The sequence below is a fragment of the Eptatretus burgeri genome, chromosome 2 (genome assembly GCF_056783735.1).
Source record: "Eptatretus burgeri isolate ZD-2024b chromosome 2, Ebu_testis_v1, whole genome shotgun sequence".
Taxonomy (NCBI): domain Eukaryota; kingdom Metazoa; phylum Chordata; class Myxini; order Myxiniformes; family Myxinidae; genus Eptatretus; species Eptatretus burgeri.
The window spans coordinates 114,529,775-114,551,746 of record NC_140962.1 but is presented as its reverse complement, the minus strand read 5'-3'; the positions used below and the strand labels follow the sequence as shown (position 1 = coordinate 114,551,746).

Genomic DNA, 21,972 nt, shown 5'->3' with positions numbered 1-21,972 from the left:
ACCTTGATTGTGTACATGGCATCATGAAATCAGGAGATTACCAAGGCATTTTGGAGCGCAATGTTAAACTCTGTCAGAAAGCTAGGTCCCCGTCGAAGGTCATGGGTCTTGCAGCAGGACAATGACCCCAAACACACTTCAAAAAGCACCCAGGAATGGTTCAAGACAAAACGCTGGACTGTTCCGAAGTGGCCAGCAACGAGTCCAAATCTAAATTCCATTGAACAACTGTGGGGAGATCTGAGAACAGCAGTTGGGAGAAGGCACCCTTTAAATCTGGGAGAAGTGGAGCAATTTGCACAAAATGAGAAGAATGGGCCAAACTGCCAGTATAGAGGTGTCGGAGGCTCATTCATGGCTTTTGGAAGTGCTTGACTGCAGTTATTTTGTCCAAAGGCTGTGTTTGCTACCAAATATAAAGTCCAGGGTGTCAATAATTTTGTCAATGCCATTTCTTTTTCTTTTCTAATTTAAAAGGATATTTTATGTTGATGCCCCTCCTCTGAGGTTGATGTTGCGTGTGTTTTTAACCAAGCCCATGCCCCCTCCCCTGAGGAGAAGAAAACAAAATATAAAAACAAAATATATAAATTATTTCTTTATTTATTTTATTTTTTAACCCCACAAAAACATTTTAAAATAATGATAATAAATGTTGCAGTTTCTTATTTGGATCTTGTGTTGATAAATTAGTATGGTGTTGATGTCGTGCAGGCATGATAGGCTGAATGGCCTCCACCTGTGTCTGATTTCCTTGTACGTTCTGAATCAAAAACAAAGGTTCTGTAATATTAACAGTGAAATAAAGAATTGTGGAGGCCAAATACTTTTATCAATTTCAACTTATTTTTAGAGAAAATTGTGAGTTATTTGAAAAAAGTGCAAGGGTGCCAATATTTTTGGCCACGATTGTATATCAACTTCCCACCATCCTCGTCCAACTTGGTGTGCACCTCCTCTTCCATATTATTCCTCATCTTATCCACAGCTCTCCTTGCTGGTTTCTTCTTCTGCCCATACAGGTGCAGCAACCCCAAATCCAGCTGCCTCCTACTATCTTTGATCTTCACTATCCTCTTCCAAACATCCTTCTTTTCACCAACTGCTTTCGCTACCTCCTCTGTCAACCATACCTGGTTTCTTTCCCTCGACGATGTACCCTTTCCTGACGTCCTTCCACACAAAACTTCTGCAATTCCCCTAAATGACTCTCCGTACTTCTTCCACTCCTCCCCCAAACCTTCTGTTTCTTCGCTAAGTTGCTCATACCTAGACCTCAACCTCTCCTCGTACTCAACGATGACATTTCCCCTCCACTTCCCCCACCTAATAATCTTCCGACCCCTGCGCTTAACCTCCCTCCTTTTCTCCATCCGTACTACAAACACGACAAGCTTGTGCTGGTTGATAACATACTCTCCCGCCACTGCCTTACAATCCTTAACCCTCCACAACTGTCGCTTCTTTACCATTACCAAATTCAGTTCTGTTCTATGATGTCCCTACTATAGGTAAGCTTGTGGCTTTCCCGTTTTTGAAAGAATGAATGAACCAGCAGCTGTAGCCATCCCATTCCTTGCCACCAGCTCCACCAGCTCTTGATGTTCTATATTCCTCATTCCCCAACCAAATTTACCAACACATTCCTTTTCACCTGGCTCTGCTACTCTCACATGCATGTAGTAGGGGAGCCAAGGGCCCCCAACTTCTGATGGAGGTGGTCATGCATGATATACTTTTGTTTGATGTATTTTTGGGTAGGTATAGTGATTCTGCACTGGAAAAAAATTGTTAGCCCTTCCGATCTTCTTGCGAATTGATGCCATGGCCATATATTTGACATTTCACCTCTGAGAAAAAGTGAGCAAAAATAGAGGGGTAGGGGAAAGGAAAATGCCTCTAATAGATACTTGCATTACATAAAACCACGAGTATTAGGTATCATTGGAAAGGTCTTGGGTTATGCTAATTACTCATATCATGCAAATTTTCATGACGTCATCGATGACGTCACTAGAGGTCAAAAGGTCACCAATTTTGAGGGCAGGTGAAAATCTGGGGTACCAGCATATACATTATTTTTTTGTGGCAATATGCAAGGAGTTAGAAGAAAATAAAATAGTGCAAAATATTCAGGAAATATCAAGGAAGTTTTTGATACCAAGAAAAGTCATATTTATATTGTAGATTTTATGTTAACCCCTTGTGTTTAGAATGCGAATTTCACGAAACCGGCCAAAAATGGCATATTTCTAATTTTCGAGGTATCACTGTATTAACAGCTTGAATAAATGTTCTAACTTGATAAACCTCCTGAAACCATTGCTGGGATAACAAATAAATCCCCTAGATTAATTTTCCACGCACTTTAACCCTTTCCTTCCAAATTTGTCAATGGAATCTAGGGCCGCACCATCTGATGGAGAATTCTTTTTGCAAGATGCGAAAAAAGCTATCGAGAAATAATGACATCTACATAATTTGTTTATTGCAACAACAATCACTCATTCAAATGACATTATTGTATCAAAGTCATTAACAAATTATTCTTGTGGCTGTAGATCACATAGCTCCAGCTGACCACGACAGGCGCAAGCAATTGTGCACTTCTTCACCCATGCTGCTTTACACTGGCACCTCACTCTGCAACGCCCTTTTTTGCATTTACATGATGTCCTGACATAGTTTGGCTTTCGCTCTTTGGTCATTCTGACTGCAACCAGTGTACCATTTTCTATGTGTCATCCAAATGATGTAGGATCTGGCATTGTAGGTGTCACTTCTCTAGCTTTTTTGCAAATGATCAACTGATTGAGTGCTCTTAGCAGATGAAGTTTGAATGCATCAGAAGTTGGGGGCAGTGATCTTAAGTCTCCGTTTTTAGTCATGAAAAGATGGCATCGTAGTTCATCCATTGTCCCAGTGAAGCCGTTCTTGCCATACAATGCAAAGAAGTATTTCTCAGCAGAATCAACTACAGATTGCTCGACATCTATGACATCTTCACCAAAGTCTGCCACTGGGCCAAGATAGTTGGTGCATTGCAGTGCCTCTTTCAGAGCCCGTTTCTTACCAATACGGAAAGGGTAACTAACTGTGTCACAACCTGTTAGAATGTATGCTGCAGGATTACCCCCATTATATTTTGATTTGGGAATGTTTCCTCCAGATATGTGGAAATGGCGTGGCAGGAGATGTGCACGTCTGAAGCTACTGTGTGCTTGTGAAGCCAGAGTTCCTGCAAACCAAGTAACCGATGAACATGGAAAATACCCATCATCACTATATCTGTGTCATTTTCCTCAATGATTATTCTCTGAATGTTCTGTTCTTGAACCATATAGGCAGCATGAGCGAAAATGAGGGTGTCAGCTTCCTCATGATTTGAATTGGAGAGTTGATACTTCCTGGACCAGGCCACTTGCCAATTTCACTGTGGTTTCAGTGAAGCCACCGACAATGATTTGAACTCCTTCAGGGATATCATTCTCTCCATTGGACCATGAGTCGAAAAGAAACTTGAGAAGGTTTCTCTTGTTTTCTTTCTTCCCGATGATTTTTTTTCCCATTTCGGCAGGGGCAGGTTAGGCTGTGGAATGAAGGTCTTCAATGACCGAGTTTCTTTCTCCAGACGACTACGTTCCTCCTGCTTCAAACTTCTCTCTGGGCTGACGTCATATCTATCCCCAACAATATGGATCATTTGACATCCATCAGGAAGCATAGTAACCATCTTTTGCAGGTAACGTTTCTGAAGTTGATTGAAATCAGTGCAGCCCATGTCCTGAAAGTGCTGTACAAATGCCATCATATCCACAATCACACCAGTGCTGCTTTCAAATCTATTGGCTTCATCTAGTTTTTTGCATTCAACCCAGGATGTTCCGCAGGCCTCTCTCAGGGCACCAAGGTAGTCTGCTTTATTACCTTTACGCATTGCAAAGCCACATGGGTGTTCCCTATCTGGGTCAAACAGTGAACTAGGATATCTGGTCCATTCATGGGAAAATGCATCAATCTTCTGTGTTTCATCCAAATTTTGAGCAAAGCACAAAGACCGCATGACATCCTCTTCTTCCTGATTGAGCTCCTTTTCTAACTGATTTACAAAGACACATTCAGATAGGTTTTCACAACTTCAAACTGAAATAAGTGACTTTGGAAGAGGAGAGGCACATGTTTACCATGTTTCCTGACCAAGAAAGAGGTTATTTTGATACCTCCAACAACTGAAAAACCCTTTGTTTTAAGAATGTACGGTAGCCCAGAAGGCTAAGCATCCCAATTGTTAACCAGGCATGATGAGTCAAAGTAAGTTGAGACAATGGGTTAAAGTGGTGGGGGATGGTTAAATAGGGGCATTTCACATAAGAAATATCAAACATCTTTGAATAAAATCTATTCAGACCAGTGACAAAAAAAGGATGAAATATGCCCTAGATTCGATCGACAAATTGGGAAGGAAAGGGTTAAAGTGCATGGAAAATTAATCTAGGGGATTTATTTGTTATCCTAGCAATGGTTTCAGGAGGTTTATCAAGTTATAACATTTATTCAAGCTGTTAATACAGTGATACCTCGAAAATTAGAAGAAATACAGTAGAATCCCTCTAATTCCACATCGCTCGGGTCCGGTCAAATATGGTCGAATTCGAGAGAGGGCAAGAAACGTGAAGGAATAAGAAAGATCAATATAGATGTACCAATATATACTATATTCCAACGATACACTATAAAGTACTAAATCAACATTTATACATCATACAAGATAAATATGTAGATTTTATATGAACGATCTGATGTCAATTTGAGCAACCTCATCAATCAAAGAGTCCTGGAAGATCGATTCGATTTTCCTTACAAATCCAATACATTCAGAGGAGTTTTTTCTCAGTGCAAAGTCCTTCAAAATGTCAATCGCGGTTAAAACGTCCCTTTTCGTATGCTTTGGGTTCTCGTCACAATCGTAGTCTTCGTCTTTTTTTTCGTTCTGTTGCGATTGTTCTGTTTCTCTGCGTTGCTCTATCGCGCTTAGATCATTGTCAAAGACATCGACATCGAGTCGAAATGTCAGTTAACTCAATCATCAAAGGAAATGACACACAATGGTTCAATTAACAAAGAGTCATACCTGCTGCATCGTTTGTGTTGCATCGTTTGACAAACCTTCGACTCCTGGAGTTCGGTCATGGTGATTAATCCCATTGCGACGATCAGCGCGGACATTTTTACAATTTCGGCAAATTGTCGAATTAGAGGGATCACTTCTCCATTACAGGGACCGAAAAATAATGTCGAATGTCGAAATAGCGGGGGCCAAATTACAGGGATTCGCGTTAACTCAAAAAACGTTAGTGCCATTCGGGACCGGGCAATATGTGTCGAATTAGAGAGAATGTCGAATTACAGGGATGTCGAATTAGTGGGATTCTACTGTATGCCATTTTTGGCCGATTTCGTGAAATTCGCATTCCAAACACAAGGGGTTAACATAAAATCTACAAGATAAATATGAACTTTCATGGTATCAAAAACTTCCTTGATATCTCCGAACATTTTGCACTATTTTATTTTCTTCTAACTCCTTGCATATTGGCACAAAAAAATAATGTATGTGCTGGTACCCCAGATTTTCACCTGCCCTCAAAATTGGTGACCTTTTGACCTCTAGTAATGTCATCAATGACGTCATGACAATTTGAATAATATGAGTAATTAGCATAACCCAAGACCTTTCCAATGATACCTAATACTTGTGGTTTTATGTATTGCAAGTACCTATTAGAGGCATTTTCCTTTCCCTACCCCTCTATTTTTTGCTCACTTTTCTCGGAGGTGAAATGTCAAACATATGGCCATAGCATCAATTCGCAAGAAGATCGAAAGGGCTAACAAATTTTTCCCAGTGCAGAATCACTATACCTACCAAAAAATACATCAAAAAAAGTATATCGTGCATGACCACCAAAAAGCTTAAATAAGCCTCTTTTTGGGGTTTGGCTCCCCTACTCATGTCAAAATCCCCTGCAATGTTCAGCATCATGTCCAGCTCAGCCATTCCCACCATCTTCTCCAGTGTGTCCCTGAATTCCTGCTTCTCTGCCCCAGTCCTTCCCGTTTGTGACCCATATACTGATATTAAACAAACCATTTGCCTCTGTCCTACCAACCATGCCATAACTTTCTGTTCCTCCCATTTTCCACTCTGACAACCTGCTTGTTGATCTTTTCCAATATTATTATTCCCACGCCAGTACTCCTCCCATCCTCACCTACGTGCAACAGCTTGTATCCTCCTACCAACCTCCTTACCCTGTCTCTTTTCCATCTGGTCCCCTGCACATGCAACACTTCAACCTCCTCTGCATCATCTCCACCACCTCGACTTTTCTCCCCCTCCATTGATTCCACATTCAAACTACCTTGGTGAAACTCGCTTCTGAACCGCTGCCAACCTGGCACAGCTGGAACCATCTTGATAAGTTTGGGATGCTCTGGTCATCAATCAGCAGTGCTGACCTGCTGGACCCACTACCCCAGCCTGTTATAACTTTGTGTGCACACACACACACACACACACACACACACACACACACACACACTACTCTTTCTCTACTCGCTCCCCACCTTGCTGTTTATTCTGGCCCTGTTTATTGGGCAACACGAGGTCCGTTGACTTCAACACGGCTTCGCACGGTTATTTTAAGTTCAATTTAAATTCTGTTTTCACTTTTCCTAGTCGCTAAGGTTGATTAACACTCGGTTGCATCAAGTTTTGTGAAAATTGAATGTTTGTATTGTCGGTCTGTGTGGAATGCATTGCAGCGAGAGGAATCCTTCATGGGCTTCCATCCGTTTCCATGCCATATGAGGCTGTCTTAAGTTCTAGTTAACCTCCTCCATCGAAGATCGGAGGTTAGTTTTCACCCCTTTCAGTTTGTTTGTTTGTTTGTTTGTTTGTTTGTTTGTTTGTGAACAGTATTACGGAAAAACTCCTCGACAGATTTCGATGAAACTTGGTGGGGGGGGGGGTGAGGTATGGTCCAAGGATCATGCCATTAGATTTTGGACTTGGTCCCCCCTCCCCCCCAAAAAAAAATTGTTAGAGAAAAAAAAATTTTTTTTCCTTTCTACATGTTTTAAGTGATTTCCAACCCCCCAAAAAAATTTAGAGAAAATTTTTTTTTTGCATTTCTACATGTTTTAAGTGATTTCCCAACCCCCCCCCCAAAAAAAAATTGTTAGAGAAAATTTTTTTTTTGCTTTTCTCCATGTTTTAAGTGATTTCCACCCCCCCCCCCCCCCAAAAAAAAATTTAGAGAAAAATTTTTTTGCAACTTTTTTTTTCAACAAAATTTCGATTTCTTTTTTTTGCATTTCTACATGTTTTAAGTGATTTCCAACCCCCCCCCCCCCAAAAAAAATGTTGGAGAAAAGGACTATAACTCTGTCAGCACTGTTGACATATTTAATGAATAAGATATAAGGTTCACTTGAGTGACCCAGCAGTATTGGCGGCGGAGGTTTTGCACTCTACCGAGTGCTCCCCCTCTAGTTGATTTCTGTTTTCACTTTTGGGACCTTCTGGTGTAGCTATACGTTTAATGAAGATAATTTTTGTGCAAATCCGCTCAGAAACACACTTTTCATGAGGAAAATATATTCAATTCAAAGAACCGTGATACTCTGGAAGGGACCCCACATGCTTTCCATACACTGCTTCACCTCGTAACCTGTCCTCCTGAGGGACTGCTTATTCGTTGTGTCTGTGAGATTAATGTTTATATTTTAGATGGTTTGGAGATGTGCTCAAAAAGTATCTGAGAGAATTCTGGTGAAAAATGGACGTTTTAAGATTTTGTTAGGACATTTCATCCGACGGCGAGCTGGCTGGTCACGTGATGCCGCACAGATGTGCAGGCAGCGAGTGATTGAGCTTCTCAGTGCTCCGAGGGTCCTTTTCAGTTGGGGTCCGGCTCTGTCCTGGATACAGCCATTAAATGCACACACTTGGAATATTTATTTCATGGCCATAAACGTGTGTTTTAAAATTGTATAATGATGGGAATGATTCATAGAATATGGAGATTTTTGCTTCGAGTGGCCTCACACGTTTATTTTATATTCAATTTGAATTTTGTTTTCACTTTCCGTAGTCACTAAGGTTGATTAACACTCGGTTGCATCGTTTTGTATCCGAGCTGACCGTCAAACCCGCTCGGGTGTATTTTCTAAAACTGCCCAGCCACATACTCTCGGTCCATTTGACCGACAAAGGAAAACCGAGCTGAGTCTACAGGCACAAGGACCAAACGTAGCCCGTACCGTTGATGTACTCCACTGTCCTGCAGGCCGTACCGAGACAACAGGCACAAGCCAAATAAATAAATATATTATTAAAGGTCTGTAGTGGAGATGGTAAAGTGTTTATAAATTAATCGATAAAGAATTCAAGGGTGTGGGTTGGTGGTGGAGATGGTAAAGTGTATAAAAAATAAATAATAGAGCGAGTGAAGTTTTACGTGCTTGTGCAGATGACATGCTTGCACGTGCGTTGGTGTGCACTTGTGCAGATATGGCGGTGAACCTCACATCAATACGAAAGGAACTATGCCTCCTGCTGTACCCTCTAGCCCAGGTGTGTATTATTAACCTTTAATGTGAGAAGCATACAATATTTTTTGTTTGTTTGTTTTACTGGAATGGTTTATTTCAATCTTTTATTTATTTATTAATGGGAGCAATCGAAGGAGACGATAAAAACAAAACTGGACAAACATTTGCACATGGTAGTTTTATGCATTTTATTTTATCATCATTGGAACCGGAGAAACAATATGTAATGATGTAAGAATTCCTGCTTGCTTTGAAGAATGGGAAGAAAGGTGGAGGGAGGACAGAGAGTTGGGGTGTGGGTCAGGGGTTGAAGACTTGGGGTTGGTGTGTATGATGGGATGGGGTGGGGTGGGAGGGGGGGTTGAGGACTTGAAGAAGAAAGGGGGAGGAGAGGATAGAGAATTTAGTGTGGGGGGGAGAGGCAACAAATTTGGGAGAGGAGTTGAGGCTTTGAGAGGAGGGAGGTTGAGGACTTGGGATTTGGAGGGGGGGTGAAAAAGTTCCTTGTTTGAAGTCACATTTTGCATTACGCTGGTACCTGCTGGTGTTTAATATTTTGGCCATATCCTCATATTCTATTTGGCTTGCCTCGTTACCTCTGCCACCCAAGGTGGAAGGAGGTTGTTTTCACCCCTGTTTGTTTGTTTGTCTGTTTGTGTGCAGGATATCTCAAAAAGTTGTGGATGGATTCGGATGAAATTCTGTTGAGGTTGAGTGTGTGACTTGGACGAATTGATTAGATTTTGGTGAAGATCCTCACACTTTAATTTTTTTAAGTGATTCTTCAGCATTGAGAGATCGATCGGGCCAGAAACTATGTCAAACACAACATTATGGACGGATTTGGATGAAATTTGGTGGACAGTTTGGGTGTGTGACAAGGAAGAATTGATTCAATTTTGGTGAAGATCAGAACAAAAAGTTGTGGACGGATTTGGTTGAAACGTGGTGGATGAGTTGTTTCAGTGACGAGAACAACCCAATTAAATTTGGTTCAGGTCAGAATCCAGATCCAGACTATCAGTGGGATACAAAACGTAAACTAATCAGCTTGGCAGAGGGATGCACTCCATCGAGTGTTCTTCTCGTTATTTCTGAGTCTGACTCCAGTGCTGTTGTTTTATGCCTAAGAAAAGGCCTGCTTATCTTTTATCGCACTCCTTACGCTCACTGTTCAACCACCTTTATCACTTCCTACCTTAGCTTTATACCTCAATAGAATATTCTTACTCTGTGCACATTTGCTCCTTGAAGGCTGGCCAGTTCTTTCACCGATTGTCTTCCTGTTAGCTTGTCCCACTCTGTAATACCTAAATCTCTGATCATACCCTCAAAGTTTGCTTTCCTGAAATCTAATACCTTTACTCCACTGTACCAAGCTTTCACTCTTAAAACAGAATGCTTGCATTTGCATTTTCAGGTTTTTCCATTGTAAAATCTTGTATTTTCAGGCTCAACATTTCAAGGTAGCCCATCTCCTGTGCACACCAATTTACTCCGATCTCCAGCTCCAGGTGCCTTTGTAATCAACCTTGCTTCTTTTTATTACCTCTGCCACCAAAGGTGAAAGTGGTTATGTTTTCACCCCTTTCTGTCTGTCTGTTTGTTTGTTTGTCTGTTACCTTCAAACATTAACAACATTGCATGATATTCTTACATAGCCTGGATCTCATTCAGCTATGTTTGGTCACCACTTTTCTTGCCATTCCTACTTTCCCATCCTTGTTGGTTCTCACCAGGCCTTCCTCTTACTGCCTCGACCCCAATTCCTGTTGCTTCAACTGATGCTGCAGCAGCTTTTGATGGCAACATCAGTGTCCCCATTTTCAATTTTTCTGGCAAGCACAGTGGTGTGTGCCTATACATCGCTCGAATCCTCAGGTTTGCATAAGCATGGGTTTCTGAGTCAACAACCTATTACTTAAACAGACAAACATTTGGGGAAGATCGAGGGGTGAAATCCCGAAAAAGCATGTTTTAATATATTAAAATTACAGGGGAACGTATATGAGTGAGAGAGGAAAAATACAGAGAAAAGGAGAGTGAGAGCAGGCTGTTAGCCAGGAGTTTAAATTGGGGGCCTGTAATTTGCTCTGCATCCCATTCACACCCACCCGACCCATTTCCTGACTCCAACCTCCTCCTAATCCCAAACCCCTCCCACCACTGCTCAATCCCCTACGACTTGTATGAGTTTGACACCACATGACTAGACGTTGCCATTTGTTTCAAAAGGTCATGGCAAAGTTAGCTAAGCGAGCTAACCATCTTCATGAACAGCAATGAATGCAGCGGCTTCCGATGGCAACATCATTGTACTCATTTATATATGCTGCACGTACTATCGTATCTTGATGAAATGTTGTTGATATTACAGATTGATGCACAAAAATAGTTTGACCTCAACTGCAGCTCAATTTTACACTTTTACACTTTCAACAATAACATTATCTGAAGCTCTGCAGGCATAAGTATTGCAGTGCGGGAGGGGAGTTGATTATTGCCCGCCCGCCCACCCCCCTTCCTCTCTGTGCACACCTTTGGCAGGTGCATATAATTGAGGGTCATGAAGGTAATTTAAATCAAGTTGGGAAATAAAATCTAAAATCTGTTGGTAAATTAATCAATAATTAATCGGTTATCATTGGTTAATAATGCTATACTGGGAACAAAAAGGACCCTGGAAATGTTTAGCTTTGGGGGGAAGTTTTGTCGAAGGCTTGAATTTCAGTTACAAAAGTTCACAAGCAGTGTATGGTCCAAGTCCTACTGCTCCAGCCAGGCCTTGGAGAAAGCGGGGCATTTTTCAATTTTTCTTTGGCTACAAAGCATGTTATTTACTGTTGTGTTGAGTGCAACTATTAAAGTATAATTTCCATTTTTTAAATTATTCGCTTAAATCGCTTAAAAACTTCTCGTATCGGGATCTGGATCCGGATCTTCGCCAAAATCTAATCATTTCGTCCTTGTCACACACACAACCTGTCCACCAAATTTCGTTTGAATTCATCCACAACTTTTTGAGATATCCTGTTCACAGACAAACAACCAAACAGGCAGGAATGAAAACGTAAGCTTCCGCCCACCTTCGGTGGCAGAGGTAATAATAAAATTATTAAAGTACAGTATAAAGATAATTACCAATGAATTATGCAAAACAATAACTTACCTGTATTATAAAACATAAACTTGTCTTTTGAAGTTGATGTATCATCTGAAGTGTCAACTTCCACTTTCTCAGACTCATCGGGCTCATCATCTTGTCAAACTCCAGAGACTTTCTTGAACCATTTCTTTCTGTCAGACTGCTACATTGTTTCCTGCCGCTTTCTGCCTTTCAGCAAACTTCACAAGCGTGTCAAGACCTTTACCAGAATCAGCCCAAGTGACATGCTCAGTTGAAAAGTCGTCTTCTTCCGAGTCATCTTCTTGTTGTTCAACTTCCTTGTTTGGATTAACACTGTTTAATTTTGTCAGTCATAGCACGGGTCACTTCAACATCTCGGTCCACTTCATACCACTCTTCAGTTTTGCCTTCAGTCAAACTGTGAAGTGGATTATCATCACTTGCTTGCGTCACCATACTGGAAATTTATTGGATCGTGAGTCTTCCGTATCCGTATCTTTTGTGCCATATCCCATGTCGCAGCTTGAAACAGGCCAGCCAGCCACCAGGAAAGGCACAATGATCAGTCGATCCCATCTGATCATAAAAAAATACTTTGCCTTCCGAATTAACATCGGTCCTGAGATTGGTGCTCCCTTTGCTTGAGAGCAATCCATTCGTAAATAACTTTATCAAGCTGCTCCATATTTGGCTTGTATAAGAGTACGGCACTTGTCAGCAGCTTTTCCTGTCTCTGACTTGGTATAAAATTCTCTGACTTGGTGCAACTTGTCCTTCCGGGCCTTGATGTCATCGATGGTCTGAAGATGTGTAGATGAGAGGGGTCCCGGGGACAGGATCACACCTGATCCTGGTGTCCCTGAGAAGGTCCCTGGTCCCAACACCTCATTCCCCAGGCTCGTTCCCCGACCGGGTAAAATGGGCCACTTCATGTAACACATCTGCAGGGCGCAGGCGACACGAAAAGCCAACCGGAAAGCATCCGGGGACGACTCCTGGGCAAAACGGGCATTTTAATTCAAAACGGGCAAAACACTTCTGGGCATTTAACTTCAAGAAGTCTTGGCATTGTAGCCAAGGAGAAGTGTCAGGTGGTCTATTACTGTCTTGATACCAGAGGCATGCCGCTCTTCCTTGGAAATGAATGTAGTGGATGGCATCCCCTTCCAAAAAAAGCACCGTTTCGTCCACATTAAAAACGAGCTAGGGAGGGTGAACTTTCACAAGGAACTCATCATATAAACTGCTCTTTCACTTAAATCATATAAATACAGCACCTTATCCCTTGCCTCCCTGCTCTTTTACGTCATCATATAAACTCAGCGCCTTCGCCATAATCACTGTCTTGGCTTAAATACATTGTGCTCTGATTCAGATTCTCAATCCAGGAGGATAAAAGTCTCCATCTTCTCCATTAAACTGCTCTGAGATCTGATTAATTTTTCTTATATATTATGGAAGTCATGGACTGACACGATGCTTTAATTTATTTTGTTGTTGTTCTCTACAATATTGTCCTTCCAGACGACTCACATAAACCAAATTCACACCCAACAATGGTGGCACCAACACCTGACTCCATCCACCTTAACACACTCAATTTCAGCTCTCGGCTTTTGGCACAATTACCAATATGGCAACGCACAAAGCAGGCAGACAATAACGCGCGTTGATTGGTTGAGAGATGTGCTCAGATATGTGCTCTGATTGGCTGCGAGCGGTGTCAACGGTAGCGGTCGCGTTTTTGGTTGATGGATTGAAATCCTTTTTTATTTTTTTTTTCTTCCGGTAATTAAAAACAGAATATTTAGTTTGCGCTAGAGCAAATCCACACAAAATGGGGCCGTGCAGTGTGGGCTATCACTGACTCGCCATACTTTTTCTTTGAATAGAAAGTATCCTTCTTTATATTTATATCGAAAGTTGTGTGATTTTATTACTCTTGTAGCAGCTTACCCTCATTGCTGAAGACACAAAGTTAATAGTGACCTTTGTGGCATAAGCACATCATATAGTTATTGTCTTCATCGCAAATTTAATCTAAAGTTCGAAAAACTACATGTAGCCCTTGCATTTAGCCGTGATTTTTTTTTTCTCAAACTCTGAATGAGTTTGTGCAGAGCAGACATGAACCCAGATGTGGACATCAGGCATGAATGCTCTCGGGCAACTTTTGATAGATACTAAAATGCTGTCAATAAAAATGCAGGACTGCAAAATATCCCCAAGCCAAATAATATACATTTCTAAACGATGGGGGAATAGATGCGGTGCTGTCAACAGTTTCACCCGTTTGCTTCAAACATGTTATGTTTGACCTCCATTGTGTTTTAGTTTTGTGACATTGACCTTTTTTGTCTCATGTTGTTACATACACATCTGTTTGATTTGAGGTCCTTTAGCCTCTGTAGCAAATAAAACACCTCAATATATTGCAATTCTAAATATACAAATGTACAATATCCTTGTGAATGACATCACATACTGTTCCAATTAATCATTTGTTGAACATTATTTGGGCTGTGGGGAGGTGTGTTAAATGTGCTTGAATTGCACTCTATTGGAGATGAACATTGGTTCGATCAATTGTGAAAGTTTGTTTTATTTGGATCCTGTGGTTGTTTAGAACCTTGTGGAATGAGAATATTGCTTTTGAACGGGTGAATACAGACGCTGGACGACAATTCACACTGGTGGGTGATTAACACAGTTTTGTGTTATTATTTAATAGCTAATGCTTCACGAGTTTTTCTTCTCTTCACTGTTTTTAGGAGTTGGGAAAAGGTGGCTTCGGTGTAATGGTGCTTTTCAGAAATGATTAGTTATGGAATTTATTCATCTTGAGATGGGTTGGCAAAAGACAATAGGAACTCTCTGGTATTCTTTTCCATTTCAATGCCACAGACAGTTAACAGCATGAGGAACAAAGCCCAGTCTTTAAGATTGGCACGATGCCCACAATCCTTCCCCACCCAAAGCATTAATAATGGGCTTCCATTCACTTGGACCTCCCATGTGGTGCAACTTTTCAATGTTTTTCCTCCTCTGATGATGAATAAAAAAATGGGAATCACTTTTCCTGGGCTTTCTAGAGATTGTTAGGCTGAATTTTATTCAGTATTTGGCGCCAAAATTTGATTGAGATTAACTGCGACGCTCATCCGAAGCAGTTGCGATTGACGTGAGTGGAGCATTTGTCGTGCTCATGCTCCAGGTCTATACAGTGTAGACTGTATTCCTTGTAATTGTGAACTGCGGAGTAATTTTTTTATTCTACTTTTCGGAATTACACTGTGGGAATTAATTATGTGGAGTCACACACACACACCAAAGGTTACGTATTTTTCAACGCAAGTGCACAAATAATTAATCGGTTATTTTTCCATTGATAACAAGAAACTGAATTTATTTTTTGAAACAGTTTTTTTGTAAACAGAAAATCGCTGGGTCTACAAAAGTTTGTTGGCATTACATCACCATCTCATGTCAATGTCCCTACTTCCCATGATCTTTTCAACCCCAAATAAACCTTCAAACCCGACTCTCTTATTACCCTCGTCGAAGGATTCAGAGAGAGTATTGCATTTGTGTCCGTTTGTTTGTTTGTCTGTCTGTCTGTCTGTCTCTGTTTGTTTGGCCGCACAGAACTTTCGTGTTTTTCTCCACAACCGCTTGTTGGATTGAGACGAAATTTTCACAATTGGTGCGACTACTCATATATCATATTTCAATGATAATTATGACATCATAGGTCACGTGATGTAGCATCCGTATTGGAAAAACGGAAAAACTTTGTATTGGACCTCAGTGTCTCTGAAACCGCACCAAGGAAAAATTGGGAACTTGGCACATAGCAAGTACTCCTCATGGGGAATTAGTGATTTATTTTTATTGACGTCATAGGTGCCCTCGTTATGACGTCATAATTGCATTTGTAGAACGCCTCATCCGATCATTTTGAAAATTTTTGAGGGTTATCTAAGGATAAAATGGTCTTCAGGAAAATATTCCATGACTTCATCGGTCACGTGATTTGGCACCCATATTGTTTTAAAAAAGAAACCTTCAAAAATCATCTTATCTGAAGTTGCTGAACAGACCGAGGCGAAACTTTACACATGACCGCCTGTCCATGAGGAACAAAAGGTTCACATATATGTCATTGGTCACATGATTTGGCAGCCATATTGGATTTACCCTATAACCTAAAAAAAATCTTCTCCAGACGGCTGGACAAATCGAGGGGAAACTTCACACAAGTGTTCCCCAAGCCATGGGTGTACAAGTGGCACATAGCAAGCACTCCTTATGGGGAATGAGTGTGGTATTTTTATGACGTCATAGGTGCTTGCCTTCATTATGACGTCATAATTGCATGTGTAGAACGCTACATCTGATCAGTATATAAAATTTTGAGGGTCATGTAGGGATAAAATGGTCCACAAATTTTTTTGATGACGTCATCGGTCACGTGATTCGGCAGCTATTTTGTTTTTGTTTTTTTAACATTCAAAAATCTCTGAAATGGCTGAAAATATTGACGCAAAACTTTTCACATATGACCGCCTATCCATGAGGAACAAAAGTGACACATATGACGACATAGGTCACATGGTTTGGCAGCCATATTGGATTTACCTGAAAACTTATAAAAATACATCACTCAAAAGAAGTCCGTGTGAGGGTTTGCAATCTCCGATTGCTCTTTTTCTTCTTTTTAAGTTGGTTTCCTTCCTTTCTTCCTATCTCTCTACTTTTCCTGTTCGTTCATTCTCATGCTTATCCCAACTGATTGATGCCTCATTGCCAGTTCAGTCCATTGCCTTTTTACCGTCAACACGCTCTTCCATGAGCCTAGATTTTATATATGTATATGTATGTATATATGTATGTATATATATATATATATATATATATATATATATATATATATATATATATATATATATATATATATATATATATATATATATATATATATATATATATATACACACACACACACACACACACACACACACACACACACACACACACACACACACACACACACACACACACACACACACACACACACACACACACACACACATATACACATATACACATATATATATATATATATATATATATATATATATATATATATATATATATATATATATATATATATATATATATATATATATATATATATATATATATATATTTTGAAAAGAACTGCTTGTGGCAGGTGGAGAGCAGTGCCTCAACAGGGCTACTGCAAGCTGTGCTAAACAGGCTCGATTCCCTTCACAACTTCCTGGAGCACAGTGCTCAGTTTTCTGGGTCTTCCATTGCCAATCCGAGGTACAATATATTCCCCATGCTCTCCACAATCCTCTTTCTCATGGTCATTTCTATCTCACTTTTTGTGCCTCCTTTTGCATTGCATCATTGGGTGTGCTGTCATCTTTGCAGTTATCCTCCACTACAGCGACACCTTCCAGGTTCTTTGCGCCATAATGTGCCATCACAACAGTTGCAACAGGAGCTTCAACGAAAGTACCAAGGTCGGTCAGTGTCCTGGACACACCAAAAATAAAACGCAACATTTTGCTCTCCCACCCTCCCCCAACCCCACCTAAAAAAAAAAAATTAAAAAGGAAAACCCTTCATTTCACTGCTCTAAGGCATTTAATATTAAGTTTCCTGACTTATCAAAACGTTTCCATTTATACAGCCTTGTAAGTTGTGCACCTATCTTGATTTAAAAAAAAAATTTCAGGGATTTTCTATCTATTTGCTCAACTTATCTGTTTGTCTGTGTGCACCCATCTTGTTGTGTCCTTTGCAAAATGTTTCTTTAATTGATGGGGTGGACGTTATTTCTGTTGTTTGCTTTGGGCCTTGTATGTTATTACCTACCCCCTAACCCTCAGCTGAAGCTCAGAGCAGGGAGCAAACATCCATGCAAGGCCTTCGCAAACTTGTTCACATTACAAGCCAAGTCCTTGGTCTCTGGGCTCTCCTGACAGAGCATCAGTTCCCTGCACTAGTTGATGGATTGTCTCCGGTAGGAAAATCCGCAGCAAAAACCTCGAATTAAAATTTAAAATTACCCAAGACTACTAATACAAATGTACTAGTCGTCCTGACCAGCAGAATAAAGTGTCATATATTTAGTACTTTATGGGAGAGTGAAAGATGGGTGGAAACATTGGGGTAGATCAGTGATTGATGTTGAATATCAGAGATATTATGTTTCTTCTGATAGTAACACATTGAGTAAGGGGAGGTGATGTTTGCAATGGTAGTGCTAAGTGTAATCTACGAGTATATTTTAGGTTTGATCTTTGTGAAAGGCATATTTGTAGTTTAATTGTGGAGATAAAGGAAACCAATAAAGACAACTTGAGATCATTAAGCACATGGAACAAATTGGTTCCTTTTTTTTTATTTTTTCCAAGGAAAAAACATCTTTTCACAATGATCGTGAATGATGTAATTTTTATAAGAGTTATTATCGTACCTTTGTTATGGTATGATTTTCGTTTTGCTGCTTATTTTGTAGCCAGTTGGAATGGAATTTTTTTGTTGGTCTTTATGGTTTTGCATCCTCATTTAGAAGGCCTTTATGGTTTACCCACTTGGGTTGCATTGTTTATGAATTAGTTGTATCCACATCTTAACCGTATTTACAACAATGGCTGTCTGATATTTGTAATTAAACTCTTCTGCAGGAGCTCCGGGAGGCTGTGAAAGCAATGACCTTGCGGGAGCTTGTTGTGCGAGGTGAAGAAGTGACTGGTGGTTTGATTGCTTCGCTGATCAACCGCTACATTGGAGACAATGCATCTACAGATGCAATCAGCCAACATTTACGTACAATCTGCCCACTTTTATACAGCCCTGATGATATGCTTTGCTCAAAGGTATTGTTCAGATGGATGTTCATATGATACCTCATTTACTTGTTCAAATGGTGAATAGCAAACTCTGCATCAGTTTTAGTAAGTTAATGTTCTTTTCGTTAATTAAAGAAACAAAATCAGTTTCTCGTAGCAGACCAGAAACCTTTGTTGGATATATCTTAAGGATCCTGCATGTGCAGTGTCGTCGAAATAAAAATGTATTAACTTGCCCTTTCACACATTTTGCTCCTTCTCAGCAAAAAAAGAGTTCACTCGACATTTGGTGAGGCTGAGCTGAAAGCACTTCCATTAGTATAGCCTTGTAACAGGAAATGTTTTACAAATTTATAATGGATTTGGAAATGTTCAAATTGTGGTTGGTTGTGCAGTAAACCCTCAAATATCACGGGGGTTACGTTCCTGGAAAATGCCACGAGAGAAAAAAACCTGCGACAATTAAAACCAAGGGTCAATGGTAAAAGGGCTGGTTTTTTTTAAAAAGCAGAATGAGTGTGGTATTGATGGATAATCTTGATGATTATGGGCTTCGAGAAAATATTGAGGAAGGTCGGCAACAGCCAGAAATAAACATCACAATTGAAATAAACATGTAAAATATATAAAACATGTTAACATCGAAATAAACATGTGACGAAAATAAATACAGTGTAAACTGGAAGGGCACTCAGTAGAGCGCATACCTCCGCCCAGTAATGCCTGATCCCCTAGAACATATCTGGCCCAATGCATTTTTGAAATATCGTGCTACATATCGTTTTTGAGTCCTATCTCTCAATGGTGAAGAATCACTTAAAATATTCTAGTTGTCGGATCCGGATCTTCACCAAAATCGAATCAATTTGTTGTGGTCACACACTCAACCTGTTCACAAAATTTCATCTGGATCCGTCCACAACCTTTTGAGACACCCTGCACACAGACAAATAGACAGAAAGGGGTGAAAACATAACCTCCTTCACCTCTGGTGGTGGAGGTAACAAAACAAAAACACGAGTTTTACCTTTTAAATTTATTCCAAAACAGGGAGGTGGGTGAGGGTAAGTCAGAACATTACGTACTGTACTCTGCCGTAAGTAGAAGCCCCAAGACTTAGCTTGGGATGATGATTATACTGTTAGAGTAGGGGGAGGGAGGAGTAGAGGAGAAGGGGGGAAGGGAGGAGTGGCATTCAGCGATCAGAAGAGCAGCATTAGCTTTACGACAAAGTCGTCTGCAGTATTGCCACATAGGAGAAGGGTAAGACAACCACCTTACATTGACCTCCAGAGCAGGTCTTTCCTGCTTGGAGAGGAAGGTATCAGATGCCATTCTCTTCCAGAATAATCTCGTCTCGTCGGTGTTAAAAACCTGCTCTGGCATAAATCCCTTCACCTCGATTACTACCATGAGATGCGGCGGGTAGTTTATTGCAGCATCATGGTCTGTCGATGCTGCTTCTCCGACTAATTTTACATGATGGAGGCCGAATCATTTTTTGAATTTCTCAAAGCAGCCCTTGCTGGTGTGGAACATGTTAAACTTGTCCTTATTGGCGTGGAACTTGTGGGTCGCTGAACTGAAGATTTCAGCTGCTTCGTGTAAATATTGGTCACTCCGCAATGATGTCTCCCACATCACACATCCATTCAAAAGCACTTATTTCTGTGTTTGGTCCTCAATCCATAACCAAGTGCTTTTTCCATCCTTTCAATATGAGGATCACGGGACTGGAATGACACTTTTCCGCTTTACGGACGGATATTTGACTCGCTTTCACGGATATACCGCACAGTCAATCCAATGATCCCGTAATGGCGGCCCACAGATGCCGCATTTTCGCCTTAAGCCAACCGATCTAACAACTCGATCTTTTTGCCCAATGTCATAACCTTTCTCTGCCTCTTGGCACAATTTCCTTTGTCCATCGTTTTACATTTAGGTGCCATTAAAAACGGTGCACGAGAAACAAAAGGCTCATAACGGGAGATAATCATACACGCACGGGCCACAAACGATGACTCATCTCAGCTAAAAACCCATGATATTTGAAGTGAGGATTTACTGTATTTTTTTTTTAATTTCAGTAGTACTCCATAGAGCGCTTTTTTTTAACTTCAGTGGTACTCCGTAGGCTGAACAGTTTGCGTTTTGTATCCCACTGATGGGCTTGATCTGCACGAAAAGCAAATCGGCTTGTTCTTCTCACCTATCCAACTCATCCACCAAGTTTTGTCGGAACACATCCACAACTTTTTGAAATATCATGCTGTACATAGTGTTTGACCCCATCTCTCAATCGTGAAGACTCACTGAAAAAAATTATCAGATCCGGATCTTCACCAAAATCGAACCAATTCGTCCTTGTCACACACCCAACCTCTCTACAAAAGTTCGAACAAAACCGTCCATTACTTTTTGAGATATTGTGCTCACAGACAAACAAACAAACAGCTGTGAAAACACAACTTCCATCCACTTTTGGTGGCAAAGGTAATTAGCTTGCACTTCAATTAATATTTTTATGTTGCATTTCGTGGAGTGCATTACAGGATGGGGCATTCAGGAGTAGTTATACAAAAGTAGATCTGACCTTTACTTCAGGCTTGCAAATAGGGTGTTCTTGTATCCATACCTTCTGTTTTCTGTATTCCAACCAGAATTATCCTCTTGTTCGAATCATAAAATGGTTCTTTGCTGAAACCATAAACGTTTTGTAATTTTGTTTTGAAACTGTGGTGCAAAAACTCGGTTTGGAAGCGATAACTCTTCGGGAATTGTAACCTACAATGGTGCCAGAAACAAACAATTTTGAGAACTCTAGAACTCGTGAGCACAGTCCAAATGTTTCTAGCTGCTCTTTTCTTGAAAATAACATGAATTTTAAAATACTGTCATACTCACGTGTGAATTCTAAAGAGGTGATCTAGTCATTCTACATGAATTGGGCTCTTTTGATTCATTTTTTGTTTTGTTTTCTGTTTTAATTGTACACCTGCACTATTTTTGGAATCCAAACTTTGACACAAACGTTCCACATGAATATTTTCGTTCATCAATATTTCTGTCAATATACAAATGATTGTGAGGTGGTGTACTGTTTCAATGCGATGTTTGCACTTGCACACCTATTAAATTGATAAGAAATGAATTGTTTCTTCTATACGACTGTGAAATGAATACTTGTTGAGCTGGCTTTCACTGGGATCATTTTGGTGCTCATTCCACCTGCCCTACGAGCATTAAAAGTCAATCACATTATTTATGGTACGGGCTGGCATTGCACTACACGTAGGCAGATTCCTCCCCTCCCCTCAAGAGTTATTAATGAGCAAACTT

At 40.4% G+C, this 21,972-nt stretch overlaps 1 protein-coding gene across 6 annotated transcripts in view; it reads left to right on the top strand.

Annotated features, from left to right (window-relative positions):
• Nucleotides 1-21,972, top strand: part of NUP155 (nucleoporin 155) — a 168,911-nt gene that overhangs the window by 95,608 nt on the left and 51,331 nt on the right. For all 6 annotated transcript variants that reach the window (XR_015055384.1, XM_085870834.1, XM_085870831.1 and 3 more), the window contains exons 17-24: nt 8,574-8,638; nt 10,068-10,130; nt 10,356-10,497; nt 14,370-14,436; nt 16,977-17,092; nt 17,204-17,295; nt 17,665-17,798; nt 18,466-18,657. Coding sequence is in view for 5 of the 6 variants with exons in the window: in XM_085870834.1 (XP_085726960.1) it covers nt 8,574-8,638; nt 10,068-10,130; nt 10,356-10,497; nt 14,370-14,436; nt 16,977-17,092; nt 17,204-17,295; nt 17,665-17,798; nt 18,466-18,657 (871 nt within the window). In the remaining variant the exon portion in view is untranslated. The remainder of the gene's footprint in view (nt 1-8,573; nt 8,639-10,067; nt 10,131-10,355; nt 10,498-14,369; nt 14,437-16,976; nt 17,093-17,203; nt 17,296-17,664; nt 17,799-18,465; nt 18,658-21,972) is intronic.